The 14731-nt window shown below is 37.6% G+C and overlaps 1 protein-coding gene across 1 annotated transcript in view; it reads right to left on the minus strand.

Moving 5' to 3' along the window:
* COL4A5 (collagen type IV alpha 5 chain) overlaps positions 1-14731 on the minus strand; it is a 301445-nt gene that overhangs the window by 8806 nt on the left and 277908 nt on the right. The window contains exons 42-47 of the mRNA XM_049871358.1: positions 7922-8055; positions 3808-3880; positions 3603-3674; positions 2768-2896; positions 2099-2197; positions 404-616 (exon numbers count right to left, since the gene is read on the minus strand). Of these exons, the coding sequence (XP_049727315.1) occupies positions 404-616; positions 2099-2197; positions 2768-2896; positions 3603-3674; positions 3808-3880; positions 7922-8055 (720 nt within the window). The remainder of the gene's footprint in view (positions 1-403; positions 617-2098; positions 2198-2767; positions 2897-3602; positions 3675-3807; positions 3881-7921; positions 8056-14731) is intronic.

Genomic DNA, 14731 nt, shown 5'->3' on the forward strand with positions numbered 1-14731 from the left:
ATCTAGGAACCAAGATTCTCTTCAGAATTCATCTTTCAACTTGTTGAAGGCCAGTGTCAGGGAAGAGGGAACTATCTCCCATGAGTTATAAATGCTGCCCACTCAAGCAGCTGCTATACTCTAGAGATCTCAGGGACTCTTCTTTTATAACTAAGCTAACTAAAAGTAAATGTGGCCATTTCCAAATGTCTTGCTTTAGGCCAACAACTGTACCTCACACTAGTTAAATAATGCTTTTCAGGTTAAATATTATTCATTTAAATATCATTGTAAATATGTTCAATTGCCCTTGACATGGTCTTCAACTTAGAAGCGCCAAAAGAATAGATGTACTCTTTGACTAACAGGATTTTCAAAACAAAAGCAAATTGTACAGTCAGAAATAAGATGCCAGTTATCTCACCCAAGTCTTGACCGTGGGCTCTTTTATTTCCTTGCACATACAGAAGAGAGAAGCCTTCATAGATCTGGAAAGTTCCCTGAGGGCATTGTGGTGCATCTGTTGTCTGGCTGTGGCGTGTGATGAGGAATCCATGGGCAACAGAGGAGGTTCCAGGTGGGCCTGGGGGACCCTGCAATCCATCTGGCCCGGGAGGACCATCCAAACCACGAGTACCTATTTCCATGGAATTATCAGGATGCAAGATTAAGTAAACTCTGATCCATTATTATGGCTTTTGACAAAACACTATGGCCTCACTAGATTAATTTAGTATTTTTAGAATATCTACAGACTGTCAGATGTCAGATATCATGGCTGTAGAGATAAGATATAATCCCTGCCCTCAGATACTTTTTTTTTTTTCCTTCTGGAATTGGTTGAAGACATTAGGTACTAAATAAATACTGGATGAATGAAATTTTAGGTGGGAAGAAGTGATGCTTATTTGGAGAGCCTACACATTATCTTTTACACATTATCTAGTCTCCTACTGTACTAAAGGAGTAGAAGCTCCATGACCAAATCCCAGGCTGCTGTTTTGTTAATCAATGAGAAAAGAAGGGTGTGGTTGCCATCAGTCTGCTAGCTTCAATGCTGAACAACATTTTCCTTTGAATCTTTCTGGGGAATTATTTTCAGGCATACCTTTTTGTTTAGAGACTAGGCAGGGCATTCTGAAGAAGCCTTTTCAAAATGCTTCTTTTCAATCTACCACTGATTCCCCTTCCCCATTTAGCCTCTTGATTTAAGCCCATTTTAAAATTCTCTTAATATACAGGCCTTAGGCTACTGCCTGTATAGATTTTTTTAAAGAAACTTCACGGCAATGCCTGTATGTGATGAGGATGACGCTAACTTGTTTCTTGCCTAGAAATACAGCTAATAAAATGACACGGTGTTGGTTCTAAGCTGTCTGTATATGTCACCCCTCTGCCTTAATACCACTGATATTTTTGCCAAAACGCACTCTTTTTATTATATATCTAGAACTGCTAACATATACTGAAAATCTATTTCGTTTATAATCTTCTATTTCTATTTTAACAATCTTACTTTAGTGTATGTTTTTATTGCAAAAATTATTTTTCCAAGTAGGTTGAGTATAGATTAGAAATCTAGTAGACAACAGATTCAATATTATCAGGAGTACCTAGTGATGAATGGCCTCAAAAATATGCATATCGATTTGTCATCTCAGCATGGATTTGTTCTATTCTCCTCAACTTGACTCTCATTAACACTCTATGGGAACCACTTAAACTTTTCAATTATCCTTTACTGCATTTTATGAGGGAAATTACATCCTACTGTGATATTTTCAAATGTAGAAGGGTTCACAATAGTTTCAAGATAGTCGAGGGATTTATATCAATATATTGAAAATTAGCTAAACAGGTAAGTACAGTAAGTACCTGGAAAACCCCCATCTTTAGAGCATTGGGTTTCCAGCGCTCTAAACATATAAACAAACTATAAACAACCTTTCTATGTTTCTCTTGTAGTTCCAAGTCTCTTTGAATGTGCCTTCCTATTTCCCCCCAGTTCCAGGTTCACCAGCTAGCTGCCCTCTCCCAAGAGGAGGCTGTGAAGGCTGTATGTCCAGAGGTTTCACAGATTTAAAGACCGGTATTGGCATCATTGCCTTACTTGACTCACCTGGCTGGCCTGGCAGACCAGGATCTCCTTTGCGCCCTCCTGCACCATCAAAACCAGGGAGCCCATTGCGTCCAGGATCTCCTGGAGGGCCGTTTGCACCTAAAGGAAAAAAGAAATGGAGTTTACAAATGTGGGTAGAATTTCTATATCCAGACAGATCTGGGAGACCTAAGATCCTTGGGAGTCTTGAGCCCAGCTAAATAAAGGAAAAGCTCAAGTCAAGGACAGAAAAATCACGTAAGGATTTATCATTAAACATTCCATTTGCTTCTGAGAAGACTCCTTTAATATGGTAGCTATGCCCCCTTTGCCTTCAGTATCAGATGGGACCTCAGGGTCCAACCTTCATCAGGTATAACTATTACTACCTGATATACTTTATGGAAAGACTGCCACTCAATCACTTAATAAGAGAAAAAAAATCTGAAGTTGGTTTTTTAGCTTTATTTTATAATCAAAGTTGGCTGCAAGCATATAGTCAAATGGCTAACTAGATATGGTTTAGTTTAGTAGCCATGAGTCCTAACAGTGGAGAATTGATAGCCTATCAAATCAGCCTCCTATCTTTCAGATGGATGGGACAGAGGAAGCACTAGATCTTAAATGCATGTTAATTTTATTTTATTTAATTTATTTATTTATTTTAAAATAGATGATCTGCAAAGATACCTGGTAAGCCTTGAGGTCCTGGTAGTCCTGGTAGACCTTTTAATCCAGGTTGGCCTGGGAGCCCTGGAGGACCAGCATCTCCTTTGATTATAATACTCTGTCCTGAAGGACCAGGTAATCCAGGGGGACCTGAGAGTCAAAACACACAGATTTGAAGGTGGGTTAAAAGAAATACCAGAAGGAATACCTGCCAAAGTCACATACGGTCAGAGTAAGAATCATTGTGAGAGAAACAAATTACATGTACTGGATTGTTATCATACCCAACAGAAATCTGTTTGGGAAAACTGTACCATTATCTCACCCAGACTCAGAAAAATAATTTTCTTTGGGTCAATGGTTACAAAACATGCATATCTTCCTTCTTCTCAATCATTTGTAGTTCTTGTTCGTTGTACTTGTCAAGGAATCCATTGAACTAGTAGGGGAATTTAGCAGATGCACAGTTTCACAGTTTACATGAAATCCCGTTAAGCCCCTTAGCAAAAAGAACTGTTTTCATATAGAAAATACACGAGCATATACATATGTGACCTGTGATCCATTCAACTGAAGATGGGAAAGTTAGTGTAATAGTCAATAAAAATCTCAATGAGGCATTCTCGTTTACCCTGAATCTATCTTACATTAAAAAGGTCTGCTATGAATATTGCATTAATAAAACTAAAAAGGGAGCTTGAGAAATTAGTAGATAGATGGAGAAAAAGAGTCCTGGCTATTTCCCCTTGTTGGGGACTTAGACTCTGACAGTTGGGCTGAAAGATGGATTGTAAACATTCAAATACTTCAGTGTGTTTAAGTATCAGGTATAACTAGCTCCAGAAATAAGTCTTACCTGGGGGGCCAATAGGTCCTGGTTCCCCTTCAGGGCCAGTTGAACCAGGTACTCCAGTGGGTCCTTTCATGCCTACAAAGAAAGCATACACAATTGCACAGTGAAGCAGCAAGGCTACATCCTTTACCCAGCCAAATCAGAAAATGGATATCTTGCTACAAAGAGTCTAATGTAAAGGGGAATCCCAAAACATCCCTTTAAATACCTGGGAATCCTGGAACACCAGGGAGACCAGGATCTCCCTTCATTCCATTGAGACCTGGCCGGCCAGGATTCCCCTGAATAAATAAAAATCATTAATGTTACCAAAAAAAAAAAAAAAAAAAGGAGGAGGGACAGGGATGAGGGTATAGGTGGGTATTTATTGCATATTTTTTTTTTAGTTTACAGCACTGGCTCTAGAGGCAAAATTTCAGGATTCAAATCTAAATCTCTCTGGTTATTACCTTGTGTGACCTTGAGTTGATTACTTAACCTCTTTGAGCCACAGTTTTCTCAACTGTAACCTGGAGAAAATAATAGTATCTACTTCATGAAGTTGTTATGAGGATTAAATGAGATAATTCATATAAAGTGCTTAGAAAACTGACTGGCATGTGGCGTGTGCTTAAGAACTACAGTAAAACCTGTGAAAGCTGGAACCTGCGTAAGGCAGAAACCTGTCAAAGAAGGAAAACGCAAATATTTTCCACTAAAACGAATGACAGAAAAGTGGTAAGACTGCACTTTGTCATAGGCAGAAAACTTGCGAGACCCAGAAAAACAAGGCAGTCCCGTTGAGTTCCAGCTCTCATAGGCTTCACTGTAGTAGCTATTGTTTTATTATCACTAACACACTTCTTTTTTGGTCTACACTACCTGTGGTGTTTGGATTAGAATCACACATGCAAAAATGAGTGTAGGTACTTCCGAAAGTCTTAGCAAAAATATAGTAGGGCCTGGTAATTAATTGGAAACCCTGGTGGTGTAGTGGTTAAGTAGCTACGGCTGCTAGCCAAGAGGTTGGCAGTTTGAATCCGCCAGGCGCTCCTTGGAAACTCTATGGTGCAGTTCTACTCTGTCCTATAGGGTCGCTATGAGTCAGAATCGACTCGATGGCAGTGGGTTTGGGGTAATTAATTGAGTTTGAAGGTGCGGAAAAGTATAGGAAGAAAAAGCATTGAAAATAAGTCTAGAAAGGAAGAATATGGAAGGACAAGAACATCTAGGGAGCTACTGCACTAGTCCAAATGTGGGACAATGAAGCTTGTACTAGTAGGAATGAAAAACAAAAGGGCAAGCCTGATATATCCTGTTATGCCAAAAAGTATGAAAGTGCTAAAAAAGAGGGGAGATATGTCTAAGAGATATAGGATCCAACTTGAAGGTGTTCCCATTGCCCAGTCGGGGACAATTCAAGCATATAAACAAGTAATGACCATTAAAAATATATAAATCACTGAATGAAAAAGTCTGTCTTGGAAGAAGTACAGCCAGAAATCTTAGAAGCAAGGATGGCAAGACTTCATCTCACATACTTTAGACATGTTATCACGAGGGATGAGTCCCTGGAGAAGGACATCATGCTTGGTAAAGCAGAGGGTCAGCAAAAAGTGGAAGACTCTCAGCGAGATGGACTGGCACAGTGGCTGTAACAATGGGCTCAAGCACAACAACGATTTTGAGGATGGCGCAGGACTGGGCAGTGTTTCGTTCTGTAGTACATAGGATCGCTATGAGTCAGAACTGACTCAATGGCACCTAACAACAAAGTAAATCACTGAAAAATGGGAATCCATGACTTCATACTGAAATAAATTGGTAAATAGAGAGGGAAGGAAGGGCTCTTGTTTACAGTCGAACTGACTGATAAATATGGAGGGCACATTAAAGTTGTATAATCATCATTTTGCAACTAACTCAGTATAGATTGGTTGAGACAAAAATCATCAATAGATGTTAAATCTAAGGGGAATTTTTGATGAGAGCTGTATATTTACATGATATTGATGTGCCTTCCCACAGTTTTGCTTATTAGTTGCAAGAAGGGATAGAGTAATCATACAGTGGAGAAATCAGACAATACCTTGACTGAGTGATCAAAATTAAGATCACCACTGAGGGGCAGATGGACATCGCAGGCCTCCATATCTGACACCTTGAGAAGGGCACATCACTCAGGTAGTACTGCAGCTAGGAATGCATAACCTGAATCTAATTACGAGGAAACATGAGCCAATAGGGGGGCCTACAATTCTCCCAGCATGGTGGAAACAGTTAACGTGTTTGGCTGCTAACCAAAACTTTGGAGGTTCGAACCCATCCGGGGCACCTCGGAAGAAAGGCCTGGCGATCTGCTTCTAAAAGGTTCCAGCCTTGAAAACACTGTAGATCAGTTTTACTCTACACACGTGGCATCATCATGTATAGGAACTGATCAAGGTTATGAAGAAATTAAAAAAAAAAAAGGCTTAGGCACTGTTCTAGATTAAAGGAGACTAAAGAGATATGAATGATCATGAAGATGGTGCAGTACCTGGCAACGTTTCAGTCTGTTTCACATAAGGTAGTTATGAGTCAGAGCCCACTAGATGGCAACTAACAACAACAATAAAAACAAAAGAAATAAGGCAATCAAATGCAATACATCATCTAGTCTAGTACTATAACGGACATTAGGTCAAATGATACAATTGATATATGGAAGGTAGAAATAAAAATATCATATCAATGTTGAAATTCCAGAAGTTATTGTCTGTACTGTGGTTATATATATATATAAAAATCTTTATCCTTAGGAAATCTGCACTGAAGTATTTAGGGATAAAAATACATGACAGATGTATTATATATATATAAAAAATTATGTATGTGTGTATATGCACACATATGCACATACACATACATATACAGAGAAGAGCAAATGGGACAGAATATTTACAATTGGTAAATCTGAATAAATGACACTTGGGAGTTTTTTGCGCCATTCTTGCAACTTTCCTATAAGTTTAAAGTTATTTTCAAATAAAAAGTTAGAAAAGGTGCAAATATAAAAACTAATTTGCACAGAAGAAAATGAATAAAATTTGGTAACACTAGGTTTATAAAATGTTGGTATCACGCAGTAGTCTTGAATCAGGTATAGTGACATGTGAAGTGAAGGTATATGGGAGATGAATGAGGGAGGGGGTGAATAGAGATTGAATAAGGATAGGACTAAAATTTTAAGTCTAGGTGACTGGGAAAATAGTGATGCCATGGGAGAAGAGGTTAGATGTTGGAAAGCTTTAAGAGTCACTACTTTAGGCCGAAGAAGAACTGATACCTTTGAATTACGGTCTTGGTGAAGAATATTGAATATACCATGGACGGCCAGAGGAATGAACAAATCTGTCTTGGAAGAAATAGAATACTCCTTGGAAACGAGGATGGCGAGACTTCATCTCACACGCTTTGGACATGTTATCAGGAGGGACGAGTCCGTGGAGGACATCATGCTTGGTAAAGTAGAGGGTCAGCAAAAAAGAGGAAGACCCTCAACAAGATGGATGCAATAATGGACTCAAACATAGCAACAATTATGAGGATGGCACAGGACTGGGCAGTGTTTCCTTCTGCTGTACATTAGGGTTGCTATGAGTTGGAACTGACTCCATTGCACCTAACAACAACTTTAGATTTTTTGTTTTTCTGTCTGCTGTAAAACAGCCGTCAGAGTTAAAAGACTGATACCAGACTCTGTTGGCTGTCGAATCTACCAACAATCCTCTGGAATAAATGGAGGAAGCTTTGAGGGTACATAACGAAGCCTGTGACTCTCTGGGTCACTCAAACCAAGGTGGAAAGTGCATGCACATAGATGTGGGGATATACTATTATTCTTTTTTTATAAGTGAAGACAGAAACCCAGGGTCTACGGTATTTGCCTTTCTCATAGGCACAAAGCAGACATGTGGTGGAGCTGAAATTTGACCCTAACTCTATCTAATTTCAAAATCTAAAATATGCCCACTCACCATAATTACTTCCCTATTGGCGCACTCATCCACACCCAGTGCTCTGTTATACCTATCTCCTTTGCATAAACTTGCTTTCACTGAAAAAACAAGTCTTCTCAAACCTAAATACTATATATACCAAATACTCCAGGTAAAGTAATTTGTAAGCAACCCTTCAACAGAAAACTTGCCTTCTACTTTCTTTTGTAATTCATCAGTGAGCCATTCATAGAGCTTTGTCTAGTAAGTAAGTACTAATTAAAATGATGTCCCTTAGAATTCTCATTTTGAATGTAAACGCCCTCATCCCTCTCTCGTCAAACATCTACTCCCATGTCCTACCGGGAGTCCTGGTGGTCCTTGATCTCCTTTCAAACCAGGCAAGCCGGGTTGCCCAGGTTGGCCTGGGTTTCCCCTCTCTCCTTTAATACCTCCATTTCCAGGGAGACCTCGGGGACCTTCTGGACCTGGTAGACCTTGATAACGCACAACAAATGACCACAATTCAGTATGGCATAAGAGTGAGTAGCATAAGAGTCAGCCTTTCAAAATACTGATCTTCTACTAGTTTGCAGAACACAAGCCCGGACTACATTAAAACAGAGATATGCTGCCGCTCTTTCTAATGTAAAAAAATTTTTTGTTGTTATTAACACTAGTTTTCAGACTCTGGTTTGCATTTTATTATGCATTAAATCCACTAGGCTCATATCTAAAGAAAAGATACAGGACAGAATAAAGTTTGCTTCTGTAACCCTTACTGAAGTGTATAGCTTAAAGTGAAATAAAGTACATACTGTAGGACACTGTTCTTAAATTGAAGCATGTATCAGAATCACTTGGAGAGCTTGTTAAAACACAGACTGCTGGGCCCCATCACAGAGTTTTGGATTCAGCATGGCTGGGGAGGGGCTCAAGAATTTGCAGTCTAACAACTACCCTGTTAATGCTGAAGCAGTTGGTTCCAGGACCACCCTGGTGGCATAGTGATTAAGAGCTATGGCTGTTAACCGAAAGGTTGGTAGTTCAAATCCACCAGGCATTCCTTAGGAACCCTATGGGGAGGTTCCACTCTGTCCTATAGGGTCGCTCTGAGTCAGAATCGACTTGACAGCAACAGGCTTAGTTTTGGTTTATGGTAAGGCAATCAGAGATTAATTTGTCTAACTGTGATTAAAATAAAATTTCTATTCAGTTTTTCTTACTATGTAAACTAGATAGTTATTTAAGCAAACTAACTGCTTAATTTCATTTTAGTGATATGTTTGATACATGGGAGTATTTAAAAATATCAGAGTTACTGGTTTAATCTAGTATCTTCAAAACTTATTTTTTATATGTTTTCATATTCTATACATTTTAAATATTTCTGAAGAAAATAATAAATTTTCTACGCATCCTGTGAACAAAAAAAATAATCTAAAATGGGAGTTTTGCTATGCTCTTTTCTCTATACCACGTTTTTAACCTTTCTTTCTAAATAAAGACATCAGGTCCATTAAGCAACCAAGGAGCTCTTATCATTGGCCAAGTCTTTAGTCACTAGGTGGGAAATAGCTGTTACTTGCTTGCAGAGTGTTAAGTAGCTGCTGAGGCTGAGACTAAGTAGTCCTGCCTTAAGAAAATAATTAATCAAAAGAACCAAACCTGATGCCATCGAGTTGATTCTGACTCATAGCGACCCTATCGGACAGAACAGAATTGCCCTATAGGGTTTCCAAAGAGCAGCTGGTGGATTCGAATTGCCAACTTTTTGGTTAGTAGCTGAACGCTTAACCACTGCGCCACCAGGGCTCCCAAGAAAATAATTACGAACCCCTAAATAACCGCCAATAGACTTATACATTCTCTCTTGTGGTGACCTTAGTTTTTCATTGATTTTGACAAAAAGGAAAGACATGTAAGGATATTTTTGAAGGAAGTATCACAGGCATATGAATTTACAATGCTATGTTCATGCTTACATATGGGCAAGGGGTTATCTTTTGATCAGTGATAAGATTCTGACTTTAGTTCCCTTTCCAATACTCTAAGACCCAGAATCAATGCTACAGGGCAGCATGGCATAGTGAGTAAGTGCACTGGACTCTGGCGCTAGAATGCTGGGTTTGAATCCCGGCTCCATTAACCATTAGCTGTTTGACCTTAGTAAGTTTATTGTCTTTGGCTTCAATTTCCACTTCTATGAAATAGAAATAAGAATAGTACCTACCATATCAGGTTGTTGCCAAGGGTAAAATGAATTAACATGTATAAATCACTGGCCTGGCACATAGTAAAAACTATGTAAGGGATTATTATTGTTGTCATTGTAACTGAAGGTAAAAACATATCTTTAAAAAATGAGCCAGTTTTTAATCTCTCAGGTATTTCTATGTGATTTCATAATATAACACTACCTGGCATGTGAGATAGAGAAAGCAGGCTCACAACAGTAGAAAAATCATTTTATCTTTAAACAATTTAATTATTATAGTCCCCCTAGCCCAGCAACCAGGCAACATACTCTGAAATTCCCTTCCCAATCATAAAGAGGAGCCCTGGTGGCACAGTGGTTAAAAGCCTGGCTGCTAACCAAAAGGTCCGCAGTTCAAATCCACCAGCTGCTCCTTAGAAACAGTATAGGGAAATTCTACTCTGTCCTATAGGGTTGCTATGAGTCAGAATCAACTCACAGGTGATGAGTAATCATAAAGAAAGGGTTGGGGTACTTCGTATTTTAAAAAAGCAACTGTTGAGTTCCAAACAACTGGTTAGGGTTTTCTAAGCAAAATTGCTAAGTTTCATTCATAATACATGATTTGAACTAGAAATCATGTAGCAAATGAGCTTACTAAGAGAAAAAGAAACTATCTGTGAATCAGCCTGGTAAGAGGACAAAGTAAAGATTAAAATGGGAAAAAAAAGAGGGAACCTTTTATGGCTCTCTCTTCCAGTCTGAAAAGTTATCAGAACACTGTGTCATTTAGGAAAAAAACCAAAAAGCTAAGCCTGTTATGGGCACTGTTCTTTTTGCAATTAAAAGGAAATACTGAAAAATTAATATGTCAGTAATTCGGACCTGCTGTTCTAGAGTCCCTCAAATTTAAATTAACGAGTTGCTAATGACATAACCCGTTGCCATTAAGTTGATTCCGACTCATAGCGACCCTATAGGACAGAGTAGAACTGCCCCACAGAGTTTCCAAGGAGCGCCTGGTGGATTTGAACTGCTGACCTTTTGGTTAGCAGCTGTAGCTCTTAACCACTAGGCCACCAGGGTTTCCACTAAGGACGCAGGGACTCATTAAGTTTTATTTTTAACAGTATTCACCTTTTCCATTAAATGTAGCCATGAGTACATGGATTAGTGCAATCTCAGGCAACAAAAAAAATCAAGAAAATAAAATTAGTATGTAGAGTTTACAAATGGGCCATATGCTTGTTTAAATATATTAATGCAGTATTGAATAAAAATAAGTACACTTTCATTTAATATTCAACATGTCTTTATGTATGGATTACCTATAATGAACAATTGAAACCACAAAGACTGAATGTCATTTCAAACTCAATTTTAAACAAGTCACATTACCTTCACCAAAATGTTACAACCCGAGCAGGTAGTATCAGAGGGTAACAGCACTCTTCAATGCCTTCTGAATTATAGCAAAAAAGTGTATTTCTCTTATCACACATACAAAGCATTAAAAAAAAAAAAAAGAAAAGAATTGACCAGTGAAGAATCTAACCTTGAAAACCTGGGAAGATCAGAGTTCACCAAAGCCCAAAGATCGATGTTAGCAGTATCAGACACCACACAGTACAAAATAAGATTATGAGTTAGAAATGGTTTACATTATAGCAGAAGTTAAACAATAATCTTCTTTGTCAGCACTTCTTATACTTACAGCATAATCAGTATGCAAACAGATCACACAGGAGTATGGACAGCCAAACCTTTTCAAATAGAGCTTATTCTAGAAAATAAGCTGCTGGCCTTTATTAATCCAAAAAATGAAAAGGTCTAGCGAAGACATCATGTAAACACTGCTACGGTGGCTTTCCAAAAGGTAGCTTTTCAAAACACTTCACTGACAGCCTTCAGTTCCTTTCACGAAAGGGTAATTTTAGATAATTATTTAAGTGTATCCTGACCTCTACCATCCTTTAGTGAAAACACAAGATGAAAATGTTTTTTATATGTTCAGACTGCCCCAAAGAGATACTGTTAACTTTAAAGTTCTCGTGGGCAAAAAAACAAAAACAAAGATCACAGATCTGAAGAGAAAAAGTAAAAGACGAGTATACAATGCCCATTACCAACTGTACTTTGAAACAGTTTGTCTTATAGAAAACCATTCCAGGAAGCCACATTCTGATTTTTTTTTCAGAATTCCTCATTATAACTTAGAATAAGTAATTAAAGAGAAAAATGGAATCTATATTGTTCACCACTGAACTTGGAAATAAGATTCAAATTTCCCAAAGAAGTGAAGACCATAAGTGAAGGGATGCTTTAAAATATATTTAGGCATGCAATATCCCATCCCAAACCACAGAAAATTTCACATTTACTTTATTATTATTCAGTGCACATATTAAGCCAGACTATTCATTATTTAAAAAAAGGATCATTAAATAAAAAGATAAAAAGCCTACAAATAAGATACCTCTTGGTTAGTGTTAATTGACTATAAATACAATTTCCTTTTCTTACAAGTCTTGCTATGATTTATAAAACACTGAATGTTAGCAGAGAGAATAAATTGTGCTGGAGCACCAAATCCTAGGAATTAGGAGACATAGGATATATTCTTTGTTCCACTATTTAATAACTCTGTGACTTTGGGCAAGTCAATCACTCTGAGTCCGTTTTCTCACCCATATAACAGGAATAGTGTTATGTGCCCTAACCTTGCTCAAAGGGTTGTTTTAAAGATAAAACTCAATTTTTTAAATATTGACCTAATGTCTGCTATGTGCAAGACCCAAACTCTACCCTCAAGGATCTTATAGTAAAAGTATGTTATATGACGTAAATGACGGCAAACCATATAAATATAAAACATTACCATTGCTGCCCAGTAATAAGTAACACTTTTAAAGCATTTGATGCTTTGAAATTCAGAAGACTAAAAATTAGCCTGTTTGTTTAAATGGTTTCTAAACCACATCCAGAAAACTAACTCAAGGCATTGCTTAAAGCAGTCTGACCATATAATTAATTAAATAATCAGAATTCCTATCTAAGATGATTCAGAGTTTGGGAACAGATATTTCATATGTGTGTTTGGTACAGAAAAACCAGTAACAAGAACTCTTAGAAAAGTAATTCACTGATATGTAAGATACTTCAGCCTGAGTGAGTAATAAGGAAAACTTGGGATCACATCATAGCAAAACTTCTAAGATATCAATTTCTGAAAGGTAACACTTTAATGAGTTATATGTCAAGTCAATTTTGTTCATGAGGCTCTCAATCCATTATTTTTCAAACCACCTAACAAAGTTTAACTGAAAAATAAAGTAAAAACCTAGTCTCATACATAATTGGTAATTACTAAAGATAAACTGATGAGTTGATCAGCATATTTTGAATCCATTTCCACTTAACATGTAGTCTTCAACTGCTGCAGAGAACACTGCAGAGACCAGGTTTCAATTATTATGCAATTTAGAGCACATCTGGTAAACAAGAAGTTGTTAAATCAGATTTAAAATAATGTAACTCCTTTTCTTTCTCTTATTTGAATATATCTAGTTGTCTGAGAAGAAAGCAGTCTTCCTTCTAGACGACAATAAAGTCTGTCAGTGATCAAGGCAGCAGAATTCTACAAAAGTCAGACAAGGTAGGACTCCAAATTCCTTCAAAGTACATCCTAGTCTTCTCTTTTATGTTGGTAATAGTTAAATAGGCTGCACTTGTCTTAATATTTTGATGCCATCCATTTAGAAAGAATACAGAAACAGTTACTAAGGGTTTGACGGAGTTTTTGAAGTAACAGGAAACAAGAAAGTGGAGGGAGGGCCCAGGCGCATGCTAAGAGTCTTTTAAATGACAGAAGTAGCTTTACTCCATCACTCATATTTATAACTAGAATAAGAGGCCAGATTATAAGCATCCAACTGCATTTGTGGAAGGATGATATAATATTACTAGTCAAAGAGGTACTTAACTAAGCACTGGGGAGGCCTACAGGAAGGACTCAATTATGCTAATAACTAGCAGTATGACTTTCAGCAATCTTCTTAAAAGCTTTTGAGCTTCAGTTTTCTCCTATATAAAACTTTCGTCCCTTCTATAACTGATATTCTATGGCTCTATGAAATAGATTCGAAGGCGAGTAAGAAACTAGGGGATCAGTTCAGATAGGGAGATAGATGGCTTCCTAAGAAGCATCCTGAAAAATTATGAATTCTAAATTTATAGAAATAGAAAATTTCCTGACATTCCCCAGACCAGATTTTAGGAGTACACTTTTTTTTTCTCTCCCTTTTAGTTCCTCCTTAGAAATTTGAAAAACGCTACTTATCTTGAATAATAATAAATGCATTCCGATATGTGTCCCTCTTCTTCTGATTAAGTGAACATTTTTCCCTATGAATCAGCAATTTTCCATCGGATAAAAAAAAAACCAGTGCCGTTGAAGTCGATTCCGACTCATAGCGACCCTACAGGACAGAGTAGAACTGCCCCACACAGATTTTCCAAAGAGTGCCTGGTGGATTTCAACTGCCGACTTCTTGGTTAGCAGCCGTAGCACTTAACCACCACTACACCACCAGGGTTTCTTCCATTGGATAGTTCTTGGTAATTGTTCTTTGGTGTGTAGCGTTTACACGTGAATAATGAAAATAAGATTAAGAAGCTCCTAATCTGAGCTGATTGCATTGATTTTTTTCCCCCTTACTCTGTGTCTATTTGGCCATTTTTACAGCAACAGAATTCAGAACTTTGGGACAGCCCAAAATGCTAGATGGGATGATGTGAAAACCTACAAGCAGTATGGCAAGTCATGAATTACATATTTTACAAGAATTATGTATAATAGCTATTATTGTTTTAAAAATGAATGCCTTCTTGAAGGACAATTCATTTGCATTTCTATTAACATAGACAGCAATGACACAAAATACACTCTATTCTGAAGGTAAGGGTAAAATAGTATA

The sequence above is a fragment of the Elephas maximus genome, chromosome X (genome assembly GCF_024166365.1).
Source record: "Elephas maximus indicus isolate mEleMax1 chromosome X, mEleMax1 primary haplotype, whole genome shotgun sequence".
NCBI classification, from domain to species: Eukaryota; Metazoa; Chordata; class Mammalia; order Proboscidea; family Elephantidae; genus Elephas; species Elephas maximus.